This window comes from Fulmarus glacialis, unplaced genomic scaffold (genome assembly GCF_000690835.1).
Source record: "Fulmarus glacialis isolate BGI_N327 unplaced genomic scaffold, ASM69083v1 scaffold16779, whole genome shotgun sequence".
Lineage (NCBI taxonomy): Eukaryota > Metazoa > Chordata > Aves > Procellariiformes > Procellariidae > Fulmarus > Fulmarus glacialis.
The window spans coordinates 44,145-60,460 of NW_009231588.1; the positions used below are offsets into that span (position 1 = coordinate 44,145).

The 16,316-nt window shown below is 38.8% G+C and overlaps 1 protein-coding gene across 1 annotated transcript in view; it reads left to right on the forward strand.

Moving 5' to 3' along the window:
- The window catches only part of MCF2L2 (MCF.2 cell line derived transforming sequence-like 2), a 49,280-nt gene extending 33,891 nt beyond the window's left edge, over positions 1-15,389 (forward strand). Inside the window, exons 11-14 of the mRNA XM_009584643.1 lie at positions 803-994; positions 1,399-1,576; positions 11,781-11,884; positions 15,297-15,389. Coding sequence (XP_009582938.1) covers positions 803-994; positions 1,399-1,576; positions 11,781-11,884; positions 15,297-15,389 — 567 coding nt within the window. The remainder of the gene's footprint in view (positions 1-802; positions 995-1,398; positions 1,577-11,780; positions 11,885-15,296) is intronic.
- Positions 15,390-16,316: the final 927 nt, after the last annotated feature.

Consider the following 16,316-nt stretch of genomic DNA (forward strand, 5'->3'; position numbering starts at 1 on the left):
AGATAACAGCCCTGGTGAGGTTCTACTGAAAATGAATGTTTTAATAAGCTCAGGTAATTTGGATGAAGAGGAAAAGTATTTATTCCTTTTTTCTCCATTGCATTCAGAAACTGTTACTATAAAAATTGGCACAGTAGCTTCCCGTAATTATGGTCTTAAAATGATGAAAAGTAGGAAATAAAAGTATGAAAAAATTGAGCTAGGCCTAAATTTGAAATGAGAACTAAATGTATTCCAGTGCTTAAAAATGAATAGTTTACTGCTTGTTCAGTTGTTTTCACTTCCTCTGCTCTAGCTAGAATAGCAAGCTAAATGCTTTGATAACGTCTGCATGCTATTGCAGCCTCATCTGAAACAGGAATTAGCAAAATTTTACAGTAAAAAAACGCTTTGGAGTATTTTTAATTGAGTTTTATAGGCCGAAGAAGTTTTGAGGAGTTTTTTTATGGTTCAAATACTCATTTCGGTTTTTGGATAATTGTGTGAACACCGAAATGAGGTAGTATAGCTGACAGATTCGATTTGCAGTAACCACAGCAACACTTCTCGTCTTCGCTCAAAATATTATTATTTTACATGTTACTGGACCATCTAGCCCATGAGAGCTGAACTAAACTTGCTAGTGTTCTACATATCTAGGTGGGGTGACTTGTGGCCAGGAATTGTTGGGTGCTACGAAGTAACATTCACTCCCTTTAGTTAAATGTTAGGGCAAATCTGTATTTCATGGAGTAGAAGTAACACTTCACAACGTGGACTGTCAGTGATGATGGAGTCCTCCTTGCCCCATTTTTCTTTAAAGGCAAGCCAATGGTGTGAAGCTGGAATCTACCTCTTAGCTTCCCAAGCTGTGGACAAGTGCCAGTCACAAGAGGGAGCTGAAACTGCACTCGTTGAAATTGAGAAGTTCCTGGTAACAGCTAAGGAACACCAGCTCTCTAGCCCGAAGGAGTTCTACAATCAGTTTGACATGATCCTCACCCCCGAAATAAAGGTAAAACCCCTCAGATGTGCATGCACTCACTTAGAATTTAAAAATTACCGATTGCCTTGTACATGACAGTGTGCTGGGCTATATATTTCATTCTGCTCAAATATGCCTCTTACCCTACACCAAAATGGTACAGAGGCAAGCACTTGGGACAAAAAGTTTGACTCAGATGTGTAGTCATGGAACACATATGTGATTTTCTTCAGAATATTGCTAGAAAGTCCGCATGAGTCACCATGTCCTACTCAGTGAAACTGAGATCTGTGCAGAGTGCACGGGCTGGTTTGCATTAAACTGCAGCACAGTATGATCTTCAGCTCTAGTCTCAGTCTGGGTAACAGAGTCCTTTCTTAACTTGCTCAGTCCAGCACTGACAACGATCTGTTGTTTACCTTTTCTTTACCTAGGCCAATGCCCAAAGAATTCTGCAAAAGCTAGAAGATGTACAAGAAATGTTTGACAAGAGGCAAGTAAGTCTGAAGAAGCTGGCAGCCAAACAGACCCGGCCAGTACAGCCTGTTGCCCCACATCCTGAATCTTCCCCAAAGCGAGCATCACCAAAGATTACCAGACCTGCAGGAGTAGGTAGGCCATGAACAGCTGCTTTGAGATACACACCAATGTTTTGTCATTTTTAATTTTTGTTATCGGAGTGAAAACTCACATTTGATGTTCAGTGTCAGCCTTGTAGGCCCAGCTGTTAAAGGTGAATGTGAAGTATCTGTCACTGCAAACATACAAACAAGGGTGAATCAAAAAAAGTTCAGGCTTCTCTTCCTAGGTCTAATCTACAGAGTACATTTCTATATTGTTTCTCAGTATGTCTTATATTGCTAATTCTTGAAAACCCAAACCAGGCTAGTCACTGCAAGTATGCAAAGTAAGTATGAGAACGTCTTTTATATTGCACATACTATAATGTGAATATTTGGCTTTAAAGGGTCACAAACCCTCAAGCTTCAGTCAGATACTTGCAAAGGTTAAGGGTTAATTAGCGACACTGACTTATTTGTGCAATCTTTGCTTTTTCCCTCTACATAACTGTAGAGTAGTGTTGTCCTCTACTAACTATAAAAGTTGAACATTGCTTCTGTTTGGAATTTACTGAAAGTTCCTGATTTGAGGTTACCATGTACCTTTAACCAAGATAGCTCTTTTCTGCAAAAAAGAACATGGGTGAAGCTAATTTGAAACAGTGCATCTTGGAGACCAGCTACTCTGTACTTGCAGGAAGGGGTTGTCCCTTTTCGGCAGAGATGGTTATAAGAAATTTAAAAATAGAATCTTAGGGCTTTTTAAAAGGTGAACCTTTAGCAAAAAACCTTGAAAAAAACTAATTTGTATGAAGAGCATGCTTTCTCAACAGGAAGATTAGGATAGCCAGTAGCCTGACCATTTTGCTTTCTAGGCATACTATCACAAGGTCACACAAATGTCCCTGTCGTTCTCCTCTCACCACTTATCCTTTCTCACCAAGGAGGATCATCATCTTCTTCCAGTTACCATGCCGGTTTGACATCTGTACTTTTTTCCCCCAAACCATGCTAGCCATGTTCTTGACATACAGTTGCTACCTCAAGTTTCAGCTTCACTATTGGCTTAAGGCAAGCTGAGACCACAGTGCCTTTGAAGAGGTTCTGCTCTGCTACCTACACATCCTCCAGCAATGTGTTCCCCTCTTGCACTGTTGTTGGCAGTCAATTAGCTGTATGAGTTGTGATTTACCTTGAAAACTCTATGAACTAACTGCAAAAATGTAGTAGTTAGTTTTCCATTGCATGAGTTAGAAAAATGTAGGGAGATCTGGACATCACATAGCCCAATCACCTGCTCAAAGCAGCACTAAATTCAAAGTTGATCGGATTGTTCACTGAGTGGCCACTAATGCTGAAGCAAAGGAAGTTGCAGAAAAATTATGGGGTCAGTAGATCAGAGCTAGTTAGTCCCTGTTAGCAGTAGTACAGTTTTAGAATGGCTTTCACCTATTGTGAAACTGCACCTTCAGTCTAAAAGCTAGTCTTGCATTTCTGTTTATGCATGCAGTCTCTGTGTTTGTGTTTCTTGAACTTCTTTCTCGTCATTTTAAAGCACTTGCAGATTTTTTTAATTAAACTTTTGGTATAGGTAGAACCTTAAAAAATAGTCACTAATAATGAATGACAATGTTTAAGTTTTGATTCTTGTTCATACAGCCAATTCAATGCTCTCAGCTCATTCGCAGAAAATCATGAGATGCTCCCTTGCTCTGACCCTTGCATTGCATTTCAGTGTTATACAACACAATACAGGATAACTGTGTGACAAGGATTAGCCTCTGATGTCCTGTTGCAAATTAATAGGTAGATGAAATTTATTTAAAAATGTTACTCCAGTTGTTCTCTGAGGAGATGCGAAGTGCAACCCTGTCCTGTTCAGACATTGATAAGTAGACTATAGCATCTCATTCAGATTGACCTAGAGTACCTCTGTACAAAGACTATCTGCAGCTTATCCTGGGGCTCAAAAACAGTTACTTTAACTGCCGTGAACAGTACATGTATATTTACATATACTGTGTAATGGCATCCTTTGGGTATTATCCAATTGTCCACTACAAAGAGTTACACTTCAAATTTTCTGAGTGCCCTTTCCCTCAGAATGCCAAAGCACTTGGCAAGTACTGGTAAGTATTTTAACCTCTTTTTTTTTTTTCAGAAAGAAAACTGAAGCACAGACAAACTGAGTGATTCATCAAGGGGTTCACAGTCTGAGTCTGAAATGTGGCTGAGAATAGAAACAGGGACACTGAGTCTCCTGTTCCAACCTTGAAAATGAGGCTGTGAAATTCTGTTTTTCTTGAAGCTACCCTCTTTTGGACTTTCTTGTGTCCTTTTTTCACATTCACAGGATCAATGCAGAATCAGCATTTATTTATGGGGAGAATTTATTGAGCACCATCTTGGAAAAATGAAAGAGGCTAAGAGCATCTTCTTGAAACAGATATTGTAGCTCATTGTTATTTGTTACCCAGGACACACCTGAATATTTCTAAAAGCTTGCAAAATAGAATATGGCAACAGGAAAATACCATTTTCCTAGGCTGTGTAAATACAAAGGCAGGCAAAGGCAATAAAATGTGGTAAACAGAAATAGAAGACCAGAAAGAAAGGCTTTTGTCCCCAGGCAGCAGATGTAACAATACCATGGCAGCATTGCGGTTGTTGTCTGTGAAAGGAAAAAAAAGTTACATTCGTTCCAGAATAGATTTTGGTTTGGTTTGGTTTGGTTTTACTTGTTGACTCTCCATTTCCCTAACAAGGAGTGGTAGGGAAAATTCAGTCCAATTCAGGGTGCTAATGGAAAAATCTTAACAGATGCGAAGGCTCAGGCATGAAATACTCCATTATTGTAACTGTGAGACTCTTCATTTTACATGGATATATACATAGGTGCATACAGGCAGAGTGATACCATATATGAGAGAAAGGGCAGATTTCTATCAGGGAAATAACTGTGACAGTTTCTTATGTTTATGGTCTGTGGTGACTCTTGGCAAAGTCTTAGCTCAATGAAGATCCAGAAAGGCAGCTCAGAGCTGCACTGCAAACTCTCCCTCACCCAACGCTTTACTGTGGGTCTGGAAATTCTGAAGCAAAATTTTAAATTCATCCCATTTTTGCTTGAAGCTTTTGGTTTCACAAATGAACTTGTAAATTTTGCAGGGACAGGCCTGTTCAACATTGAAAAAATAGTACTGGAATTATCATGATGCTCAAAAGATTATGCCAGCTGGACTTGATGCACATTTTAGCTGTGGGAATCTGCTTAAATATTATTCACAGATCAACCCAGAAAAGGCAGAAAACCCTCTGCTGACCCTTTTATAAGTGTCTTGAAAGTATTTAAGTAGTATATATGACACCTTATTTCAAGGAGAACTCTGTTTACTCCCAATGGAAGCTGCTTGAATACTGCTAATGGCCAAACTTGTCCCTGTTATGTGTTGGGAGGAAAGAGGTGGCACTTGATGGGAAATTCATTTGTTCTAGTTCACTTCTGAGGGCATAATTTTTGATTATTTGACTACATGTTTGTGGACTGCGTTTCTGTACAAAACTCCTCAGCTGGAGTGAATTGGGATAGGTCCAAAAAGTTAAACCATGCTAGTATTGCCCATAGGCTGTCAGGCACAGTGGGATAAGCCACAGAGCTGTAAAGGATAATGTAAGCTCTTAGGGATGACTGTAGTTAGCATTTCTCTATTTTCATTTTGTAATTCTCCCAAACTCTAACTCTTTGAAATGAAATGTTCGCAAAGGCTATCTTCTTCAGCCTGACCCTTTCTTGGAAAACTTCAGTAAAACATGGTTGGCCATCTCAGTGAACAACGCTAGGAAAATTGTCTTGTCTAGTTACCTTTGTGGCAAGAGCTGGAACATGGCAGTACAAAATAGTTTTGTCCCTTCCTAAGTGTCCAGATTTGGCAGAATTAAAGCACCTGGGGGGAAAAAAACTCAGCTCATACATGTTCATTATGTATGAACTTGCTAGTTTGGCTCCTATAGTCTCATTTCCTTTGTTGTCAGGAAAAATCTTTGGAACCCAGAGACAAAATATGTTTCTTATCCCCTGCACTGCTTGTTTCCTTACAGTATGATCTTGCAGCAGCTTAAGCCCTTCTTAATGCAGGGCTGTCACAGTCTCCCTTTCTCCTCTCCTCTTTGCCCAGCACAGCAGAGTGGTTGTGACTCTGCTTTCTCTCAGTACTTATGGCCACGTAACTAGTGGGAGGAACAAAGGAGGGAACTGAAAACTGTCATGGCGTGGGAGGGGGTATTTTGTTTTGGCTAGCTCAGCTCCTCATCTTCCGATTCCATGAACAGCAGTGCTGACAAAAAAGGAGACAGAAGTGTGTGGCCAGAGGTTGGGAGGAAAGGGAGAACTGTACCAGACCCAGTTCAGATGGGTTTCAACTGTTTTGGAGTCATCCCTGAAACTGTGACTACTTACTGCTGCTTTTACTCCTGCTGACATGGGAAAGAGAAGCTGGTGCAGTAGGTGTAAAGGTTTCAACCCTGTTAAAAACCCATGTGAGTGTTAACATGATTCAATTTAGTGCAATTTTGGGGGTTTTGTTTTAGTAACTTGTGCAACTACATAAAGAAATCTACATGGAAAGAACAGTGAAAGACCAAAACCAGAATTGCTGGGCAGGGCGTGTGCTCTTGAACATGTGAAGTGGCATATAATACTCAGTAACCTGAAAATTTAGTTCGAAAAATGTCAAATTGGTGTCCCAAAGTAGTGTGTTCTCTTTTGATCTTTACCTACAGAACTCAGAGATCTCTCTGTGGTTGATAACAGCCTGTTACCTCTGAGAACCTGTTACCTGTTGTGAAAACAGCTCAGTAAATATTTATGAAGCACTTGAATTGTAAAAACGACTATTAGAAAAAAGACAATTATTTTCAGAGCAGGAATTGAAATAGCATATGGATAGTAAGGTTCTGGGACCCAACTGAGAAATACAGATAAATCAAAATAGTGAATAGCTGCTCATGAATTAAGTGGTTTTGATTCCATGCGCTGAATGAGGCAAGGATTCATAGAGGGGGGTGGACCAAGATGCCTTAGCAGCAAAGGGGCAAAATTAGGGTTGCACATGTAGCTTTGCTTCTGGCATCTCCTGTCTTCTAAACGCTATAAAATATTCACCTAGGGATTTCTTTGTGTGCAACATTAATGTGAAAAACAGGAGCAGAGATGTCAAAATTTCTGTGAGCTCATTAAGCAAATAACATGTTTAACAGCACATTGCACATACAAAATCCATGACTCACCCTACAAGCATCTTAGAAGGCCAACTTGGAACATGAAATTCATACGGGGGAACACAGCTGGAGCCTTTAAAAAAAAAAATTATTCTTTAAATAATAAAATTTAAACTGGTTCCATCTCAGTTAAATGTGTATGACTGCTCACTGGATCCATTCCAGCATTCCTCACAGTCACTAATGCAGAATACTCACTAACTAATAACATCTGGATAGAGGATAAAAGAAGAATGTCTTGCAAGAGTCTGGGGACGTGTGCAGGAGAAGTGAGGCTGCAGAGAGATTAGCTGACTCAGAAAAGATGGTGCATGTGATTTTCATTAATGGTTTTGGGAAAGCACCAGTTTCTATAGTTCAAGATATTTCTGTAAACGAAATAGAGAAAAGGAAACGATGCTTTCAATTTTGTGGCTGTAGGGCTGCTAAGACAATTGGGCAAGTCTGAGGAAACCCAAGTAGTGTGTCTCCTTGCAGAATAATATTCCACATAGAGGGGCCTCATTCTATGCTGCTTATACGGGCAGATTTTCAGGGGGCTTGACCAGCAATTTTGCTAGAGCAAAGTAGTATACGTTATATTGCGTGAGAATGGAAAAGACTTTCTGTATTAAGTCATTAAATGATAAACCTTAGATGCTCTGGCATTTCTTTAGCTGCTTAAGCATGCTGTTTTGTAATCACCAGCATTCAAAACCACTATGAAGTCATTAATTATCTTCAAAGTCATGTTCCTGTGGGTAGCATGAGCTGCAAGCCCCAATGAACAGTTTAGCAGACTAGTCTTTTCCATGCCTGTTCTTGCCAAAGGGCTTTGATTCTGATGTAGGTGATTAGTGAGAAGGCACAAGCTCTCCCACAGAACAGATGGGGAAGCACATGGTTGGGAAATTCACACAAGACCTGAACATAAAGCATGGTACTTAATTGAGGGGGGCTTTGAACATCTTAAAAGTGCTGGATGTGTGTCATAACCCTTGGCTACAGAGTCCGTGTCTCTTCCTAGCTAATGAGTTACATTTACTCTAGCAGGAGCAAACTTGAGGCCAGTTACCCACATGGACTAATCCAGCTGTCTCTGAGCACCTGGGAGCTCCACACAGTTCTGTTTGTGCCTCATTGTGTGATGTAGCCCCCCTGTGAGAGATGAACTCCTGAGAGATGGTGCCTGTACTCTGCCATGCAGGAGCAGGGTGGGGAAATGGGTGAAACCACAGCCTTCCCTCACAAGCAGCAAAGCACTGTTGTCCTCACTGAATTTATGTCAGTCCCGGAGTGGTGGAGAGTCTGCAAAGCAACATTGAGCAAATGAGTCTATAACCTTTCCTAGCAGCTTTAGGGACAGTACAGCCCACATTACCACTTGCTGTAGGCTAGGTAATAAAACAGTAATTCCATATTTATCGTGCAAGTTGTTCATTAAAAAACTAGTAAGCAGCACTAAAGCCCCATAGGAGAAGCACAGTGGTGCTCCAGGTGAATGCAAGTGATAGACCCAAACCCTGCTTTACTGTAAATATCCTTGCAATAAAAAGTTTACCTCTGCATAAATGCCTTTTAACAATATTTGCTTTAAAAGCAGCATCAAGCAATTAAAAATATTAATGAGTTCAAAATTAAATCTTCATTACTCATTATCCAGGGGAGTACTGTGAAACAATAGGATGAAAACAACCTTGAAACCATGCAGACCTTAGGTTTTTTACAGATAGTTGTAGTCTTCCTTTGTTCCCGTGCCTTTGTTCTTTCAGTAGGCAGTTGAACACTGTAACTTTCAACTTCCTCAGCAGTACAGTACAGTAATGACCTTGAAACAGCCAACTGTACTGAATTTTATACAGGAGTTTCCCTTATAAAATATTTCCAGTTCCACAGTAATTAATGCAATATTAATTGGCAGGTATTTGGGCTGTTTCTTTCTAAATGACTCCAGAAACTACTTAAATGTAGTGACATGCAGCAGTCTCTGAATATGGGCCAGTCAATAACTCAACAATACTCTGGAGCATAACCGAAAACAGATTGCTTCCCGTTTTCAATTCATTTCTGGGTCAATTGGAAGTGGAAAGTTTGCTATGTCAATCTGAATCAAATTCATCCTTGACATACAAGCAGTTGGATTTGACTGTTTCCTTATCTTGTATCTACCTCCTTCTTTCTGAAATACGTCATACTGATGAAGCCACGACTAAGCTAGTAAACTGACCAGAGTAATTTGCTCGATCAAGGACCATCTGCACTTGGGCTTTCTGTGAATGCATCATCTTTCACTTAAACTGTCCAGTGCTCTCTTTCCTGGATTGCCTGGAGCTGTCTGGGTTTGCAAGTTGTGATCCAGACATCAAAGTCATAACTGATTTCCACATTTTCTGCTGACTACTTTCAGGCAGGATTTTCATACCAGTATCAACCATCCCTTCAAGCTAGAAAGTTTTCTGATTCATGAACAGGTCAAACAACTCGGTACTGCTGACTATGCTGTTCTAAGCAAAAGTTCTTATGTTTCCTAAAGTTACTTCCTTTGCTTCCATTCCTTTTAATAACACATCCAGTATATATAAAACTTGGGAATTAGCTTTGTAGAGCAATCCAGTGGACCGAACTCAGATTTAGATAGGGTAACTGGACATTGGCAGCATATCTGGGGTATTCGGGAATGCCTGGTAGGTGTGTGGGGAAGAGTATGAAACAATGTCTTGGTTTTCTTTAATTCAATCAGGATTTTTGTGATCAAGTCTTAGATTTATTTTTTTTAATGCTGATTTTTTCAAGGTATAAATAGGATATAGTTGGGAGAAGCTCCAGGAGAGAATATTAAGTGTTATAGGTATGATCACAGCCTGCATCTTGTAAAGATCGCAGTAGATAAGAATTTAAGGCTGAACAGAATCTTCAGGATGCATTAGTATGGAAAAGAGTGAATTTGCTGATGCTTGTAACCACTTTACTCAGGGATTCATGGGAAAAACATAAAAGGGCTTGTTTGAAAATTTATCAAATAGTTGATGAAGGTTGGTATTCTGGTTTTGCCGACGGTAGAAATCATCCTCCCTTCAAAAGGTATGAAGAACTTTGACAATAAGGACAAATAGCTTATGTTTGCTGCATCTTGCTTTCTTTTTTCCCCTCCCTTGGTTTCAAAACGTCAGTACGCCACTTTTTGGGGTGAAATAACAATACCTTTGAGAGAACAATTACTACTTCATGGAAAGCTTTCTTTGGTATGGGAAAAAGGCATCTGTTGAAAATAACGCTCAAAATCAAAACAAATCCCCTGCTGTATATTCTGAAAGAGAGTGATGGAAGAACCAGTCGACATTTCCATTTCAGCTCCGTCCTAGAAACCGTAAGAATCTTCTATGGGTCGATTATAGCTGCTGGTGGCTGCCAGACTTTGCTGTCTTTTCTTTCCGTTGAAGAAACTTTCTAATATGGAGTCATTGTGAGGAAGTAATAGGCATGAAATGGACAGTGACAAGTCCTCAAGTCCAGCATGGGATAAAACCAGGACGATTTAGGAAAGAGTTGGAAAGAAGCTGCTTTACTTAATTCTCTTCCCAGCTGCATAAGGCAGTTGAAAAGACACAGGGTAGAAGAAATGTCAGCTTCTGTTATTATTGTCTATGAAACTGATATGTTGTCTTTTTAACAGCATATAATTTGGGGTGTTTCTATGGGGTTTTTTGCCTTTTTTTAAACTACATTAAAAAAAGAATTTAATGACAAGGGCATTTAAAAATTTGTTAATGTGTTTCTTTTAAAAAAAGTGTTCAATCCTCTCCTACATGAATCTTTTGATACTATGTCCTTCTCATTCAAAGATGTCTGCATCTTTTTTATTGCATCCCTTAGCTTCTCCCAGAGAAGAAGTTATTAGTGACCACGAAGACTCTCAACACCTCAAAACATTAAACTTGGTGAAACCATCTTAAACAGAATGTTACCGGATGCATTTGAAAACACCAGCTTTTATTTTTGGAAAAGTTCTTGTTCAATTTGAAAGTTTTCCCAGAATAAAACTGAAAAGGACTTAATCTCAGAATTGCAACAATTCTATTCTTTGTTGCCTGACCCAGATTCTTTCATCATTTCATCTGGTATTCATATTTGTTTTTACCATGACATGCATGGCTGCCTGTATCAGTTCAGCAACTAAGAAAAAGGAGAGCACTGTTTGCCTTGTACTTACGTAACATGCACTGCAAACTCATTATCAATTTAAAACAAAGATACAAACTGTAACAGCGAGATTATTTTCTACTCAAGCCAAATGTATGATTCCCCTTCTCATAGTTCATTCTAAACCTTCTCTTGGGACAGCAGTCTCAGGATAAGTGGTTATGTTGTTAAGGATGATTTCCTAGTAGCATTAGACAACTCTCTAAACTGTGGTTTACAGAGCCTGCAAGGCCTAACAACTCTGACACGACAGAGCATATTCTGAAATAATTTCCTCAGATTCACTGTCATTACATACATGGTCACAGTGACTTGTTGAACACCTGTATGATTACTCTTTTGAGACTTGTTCATGTGAAACCTTACAGGGAACAATCCTTTATAATCCGACATTAGCAAACCATTATCAGAACCAAAATTTCCTTTCTTTGGGAACCCATACAAGTAACAACACCTGAGCTGAAAAACTATGCAAGTGAAAATTACCCAACTGCTGATAGAGCTGGCTAACATTTACCTGTGCTACCCTAAAGATGGTTGCCAGGGAGGAAGCCAAACCAAAGCAGTCATTAGAGCATGGAGCTGTAGCTGCCAATTCGAGACACAGCAGAGCACCGAACAGCATAGCCCATCCCTTGTGCCAGCTGGTCCTTCACCACTCCAGCCACAATTCAGTTCTCTAAGCCAGGTCTCAGTTACCACTGATGTGACAGGATCTTTGCACATTGCTTTTATTAGGAAATAGGATTTCAACTTCTAGCATGCATTTTCTAATATTATGTTCTTTTTGACTCCTTCAGCTACCAACAGGAGGTCCACAGAAATTTCCTGCCCTCCAAAGTCCATTTCTGAAGTAGAGTTATCAAAAAAGAAAAGCATTAAGAAGACTAAAGGTGGAATTAAGGTAGGAGTATCTGTGTTTTGGGGACATCCCATATTGTGAGAGAACTCAAACCAATATAAATACAGATTTACATATTTATACTTGGAATTAAAAAATTGAACATTTGTAAGTTAATTCTCTGGTAAGCTTTTTTTTTACACTTTGTGTTGCAGTTTGAAAGTTACTCAGATGACAGCGTTAAAAAAGATTTATGCTCATGTACATGGAAAAAAAAGTTACACTAAAGTAGAAATCACTTTCAAAGGGTGAAAGGGGAAATGTGGAAGGAATGTCCAACAATCATACATTAAAGTGCATCCAAAGTGCCCATCCTTCTTTATAGCAAATGGACTATTTTGTTTCTAAAACTGGAATCTTATTCCAGCTCCTCTGAAGTTAAGATGTGTTATATTCAGGGTTTTACAAAAGTTACGTATTTTTCCTGATTTAAATATTTTCTAAGGGTAGTTTCTACACAAAGGAGGAAAGACCAGACATTTAATACTTAAAAATAAACCAACTAACAAACCAATGAAAAATTCCACTGTTACCTGTTGCTGCATGGGCAAGTAAGGTTCAGGGAAATGTATTTTGCTTTTGTGTCTCTATGAGATTTGTTGCATTATCGTTTCTGCACCAAGATTGTCTAGGACCCTTTGGACATCCTTATCCTTTCCTCTCTATTCCCAAGCCTTACAGCATTTAAGAGCCCTGCCCTTACAGCACAGAGTCTTTTGTTTGAGCTATAGAGACTGACTGGGATAATGAGCTATCAAGACAGCCGTTTGACCATCCTTGAGTATTTTAAGACTGGAAACAGAAGGATCCAGAAACTTCACTCACCTGCAATTCCTGTAACTAAGATGGAAATGCAGCTGCATCCTGAAACTTTTCATTTGCCTAAGCTAGCTGAAATAGCCACTTTCAGAGACCAGACTTCTTTTTTTCCCCTGGCAAATTCAAGTAATGCCACATTTGTCTTATTTAAAATGTTTGGGTTTAGACCATGTAAATATCCCTGTGAAAAAGACAGGAGGAATACCGCTGAAGTTGTGTTCTGAATGGTCTGTGCACAAATGTTTTGTAACTTTGCCAGCATCCCCTTTAGTTACAAGTTTACCAAAAATAAGACAAAAATCAAAACATATGCAGTACCATTCACTCACAACCTTCTAAATAACAACATCCTTTTGCCATAATTTTCTTGCATCTTCTGTGCATTAAGATTCATATTATTAGCTTTTTAGGGCAGCATATCATTAGAATGGTAAAAATGCAATTTAAGGTATGTTTTGAGAAAGAAAAAAATAAGAGAGGGCCCTGACTGTGTTGAGGGAAATAATACAACTATATATTCAGAAAAGAATAGCAGAAGAAGTTGGGTATTGTGGGAGAGAGGTATGATCTTAATTTGGCTGCCTCATGAAAGTGTGATGAAAACAGTAAGTAGCCTATTTCGCACTGTTCAGCACTTTGGGGGCAGAAGAGGAAGGAGGGAATAAGCTTTGTCAGTACATCTCTAAGGGAAAGAAATACCCCAACCCAGAACAGATTATATACCAGGGAAAGGAGATGACACACTAGCCCCTGCAGTTGCAGTTGTTAACTTTTTCATAGTTCATTAGTTATTTTAAAGGTGATTTTTAAAGGTGAGCTCTATATGAGGACATAGCCAGTAACAGAGATCACATTTTATGATAAAAGTTTTCTGGGTGTTTTCCAGTTTAGTCCATTATTACTGAAGGTATTCTTAAAATAAGCATTTTGGACTTTATAATTTTTCATGAGTAATTCACAGAACAAACCCCTTACATTAGCACTTCTTACATCTGTAACAGCCACACATGGATGTGCTACTTCGGCCTAAATATCCAAATCCAGTTTAATCCTGTTAGTGCAGAAATTCCATACAGATCAGAAGTAGTTGTTTTGGGGTTGTGTTTGTTGGGTGGTTTTTTTTGGGGGTTGGGGGGGGAAAGGAATGGGAATATTTAGGGGGGAGGAGGGGAAGAATAGTGTTACTCTGAGGCACAAAAAGCTAAAAATGTATCAAGTGTCTACCTGGCACAACTCTATTTTTAAACTTTTGATATAATGCAAGCTACTTCAACCCAACTCTTCTGCTATCCATGCCCCTGACTTGCTCATACATTTGACCTTTATTTCCCTAAAGCTGAAAAGCAAAAATTAAATTCAGTCCATTTTCTGATATGGCCAAAACAGCCTACAACTTCAGCAAGAAGCACTGAATAAAATCCAGTTATCAAAAAAATACAGCTGCTCTCACCTTTGTCTAAACTCATAGAAAGTGACTTTGGAATTAGTCTTATTCTCATCAGTAATGCAGACAATCAGTTGCATTCCTCCCACATAGTCAGGTATATGCAACAACATGGTACAGGATTTATAAAAACATCTATTCATTCATTTTTAAATCTACTTTCCAAGACTACAGTGCAAATTATGCCCCCTCTCCTTCCCTCCCATTATTGCTATAAAATGTTTGTATTTTATTTGTTCTGATAATAGTTCAGGTAAGGATAGTTTATTAATGGAGTCCATCATCATCACCAACCAGCTAAATAATTTAGCTGTATAGAATATAAGACTGGCCACTGCTTTTTTCCCCAGAATCAGCCCTTAAAAATTAAAGTGCTCAGGAACTTAAAGACTCTACTGGAGTTTAGATATTGGCTTGGATCAACTGCAAACTCAGCAGCTGAGTTGTTTTACTGAATTTGAAGAGATTGCATTTGACTAAGCCCAAGTAGTGCTTGGTACTTTCAAAGCTACAGGCGAAAGGAGGAAAAGCCTGCTTAAAATTTGCCTGGAGCACACTTGAAATGATCCAACTCTGCAAGACTGGACAAGGAAGTAGGTTAATGTTTATCAAAATACCATGCAAAAAGCCCCAGTCCATTTCGGCCTGGGGACAGCCCTTGCACATACATGTATACTGTGCTCAGTATTTGAGGGTATGCGCTGTCTTACATAATACTGTTACTAGTACAAAGACACTTCTCAAAGGCACAAGATGGATTCCCTAGACTTTTCCATATGGCACTGTACAAAGAACTCTCAAAATGTGAAGTCTTTGTGTTGGCTTCAGGCAGGAAACAAAAAAACCCAGTATTTCAGAGTCTAAGGAACACACTGTTATGCCTGTAATTATCTACATAAGGAGGTAATTCACCTTCTATGATGGAAGAACATACTTTGCCTGGAGTCAAGAATGCCTTCCATGCCAATACTTAGAGAGAAGAGGTATTCTTGATTTACAACCTGCACATCTACAATTCAATTATTTTTAACTTGTCCAGTGATTTCTAGACTAGGTAAGATCTGGTTTTTATTCTTTTGAAGAGTTAAAGTTCTCTAAATAAAAGCATCAGCAATTAAGTATTTTTACTTTTAATGTGTCCTTTTTATTCAGATTGAGGTGATGCATGAAGCTAGTCAAGGAGGATCTAGCAGAGTCCTGGTGATGAGTGAGAGTGATGAGAACTTGTCAACAAGGAGGAGGTAAGACTGCACACATGAGCCAGTATCATTTTTTTGTTTTAGAATGCAAATAACTATATTTATAGTACAGGCTCTATGACTTCTTTGAAGTTTACTAAGATTAATAAATAATTACATATAATCAAGTCACTGAAATGCTTATAGCTATGCGTTTATACAGTCTATCAGCTGGAGAAGCAAGCAAGATTTGTTTTGGGTTGGGGGTTTTGGGGGTTTTTTTGGCCTTTTTTTTTTTTCTCTTGGAAGCATTAATTACACAAGAAAATAAGTCATTAGAATAAACCTCGCATGTATTTACAAAAAAGCAGTATTAAAGATCATCTCATTGTGTTCAGGATATTCATATTTGACTATATGCCTCTGAGAAGCTTCTGGTTTTTTAAATGCAAGCAATAGTCTTTTCTCCCTTTCTGCAAAGTGTTGTGAAAGAGATTATTAATGATGTATTCTAAAACACCAAATACTTAGGTCATTTAGTTTAAGAAAAAGTACCAAGCAAACCCAGTTTAATTTAGTTGAACTGCACTGTTCCTAGGCCAAAGGGAGCAATTAAAAAAAAAAACAACAAAAACCACACCACCACACACAACCCACCCTGCAACAAGCCAAACCTCACGATCCTCACTGACTTCATTTCCTTTGTTCTCTTCTTCAGTATGATTTAGATAATTTATACTTACATTATGCCTCTCTCTCACACAGGTATATGCTGAAGTTACTTGATGCAAAAGACCACATTTCTAAAAACAGTAGCTTGATACATTATGCTAGACAAATTGGAGACACATACAAAAATGTAACTTAATACTCTCTGAATTTAATTATACCCTATGAAAAGAATATGACTGGTCTCCAAACCATCAGCTAGCTTTCAAAAGGCGCAAAGTGTGATCCGAAATAGAACTTATTTAGATAGATACACATCTTGGGG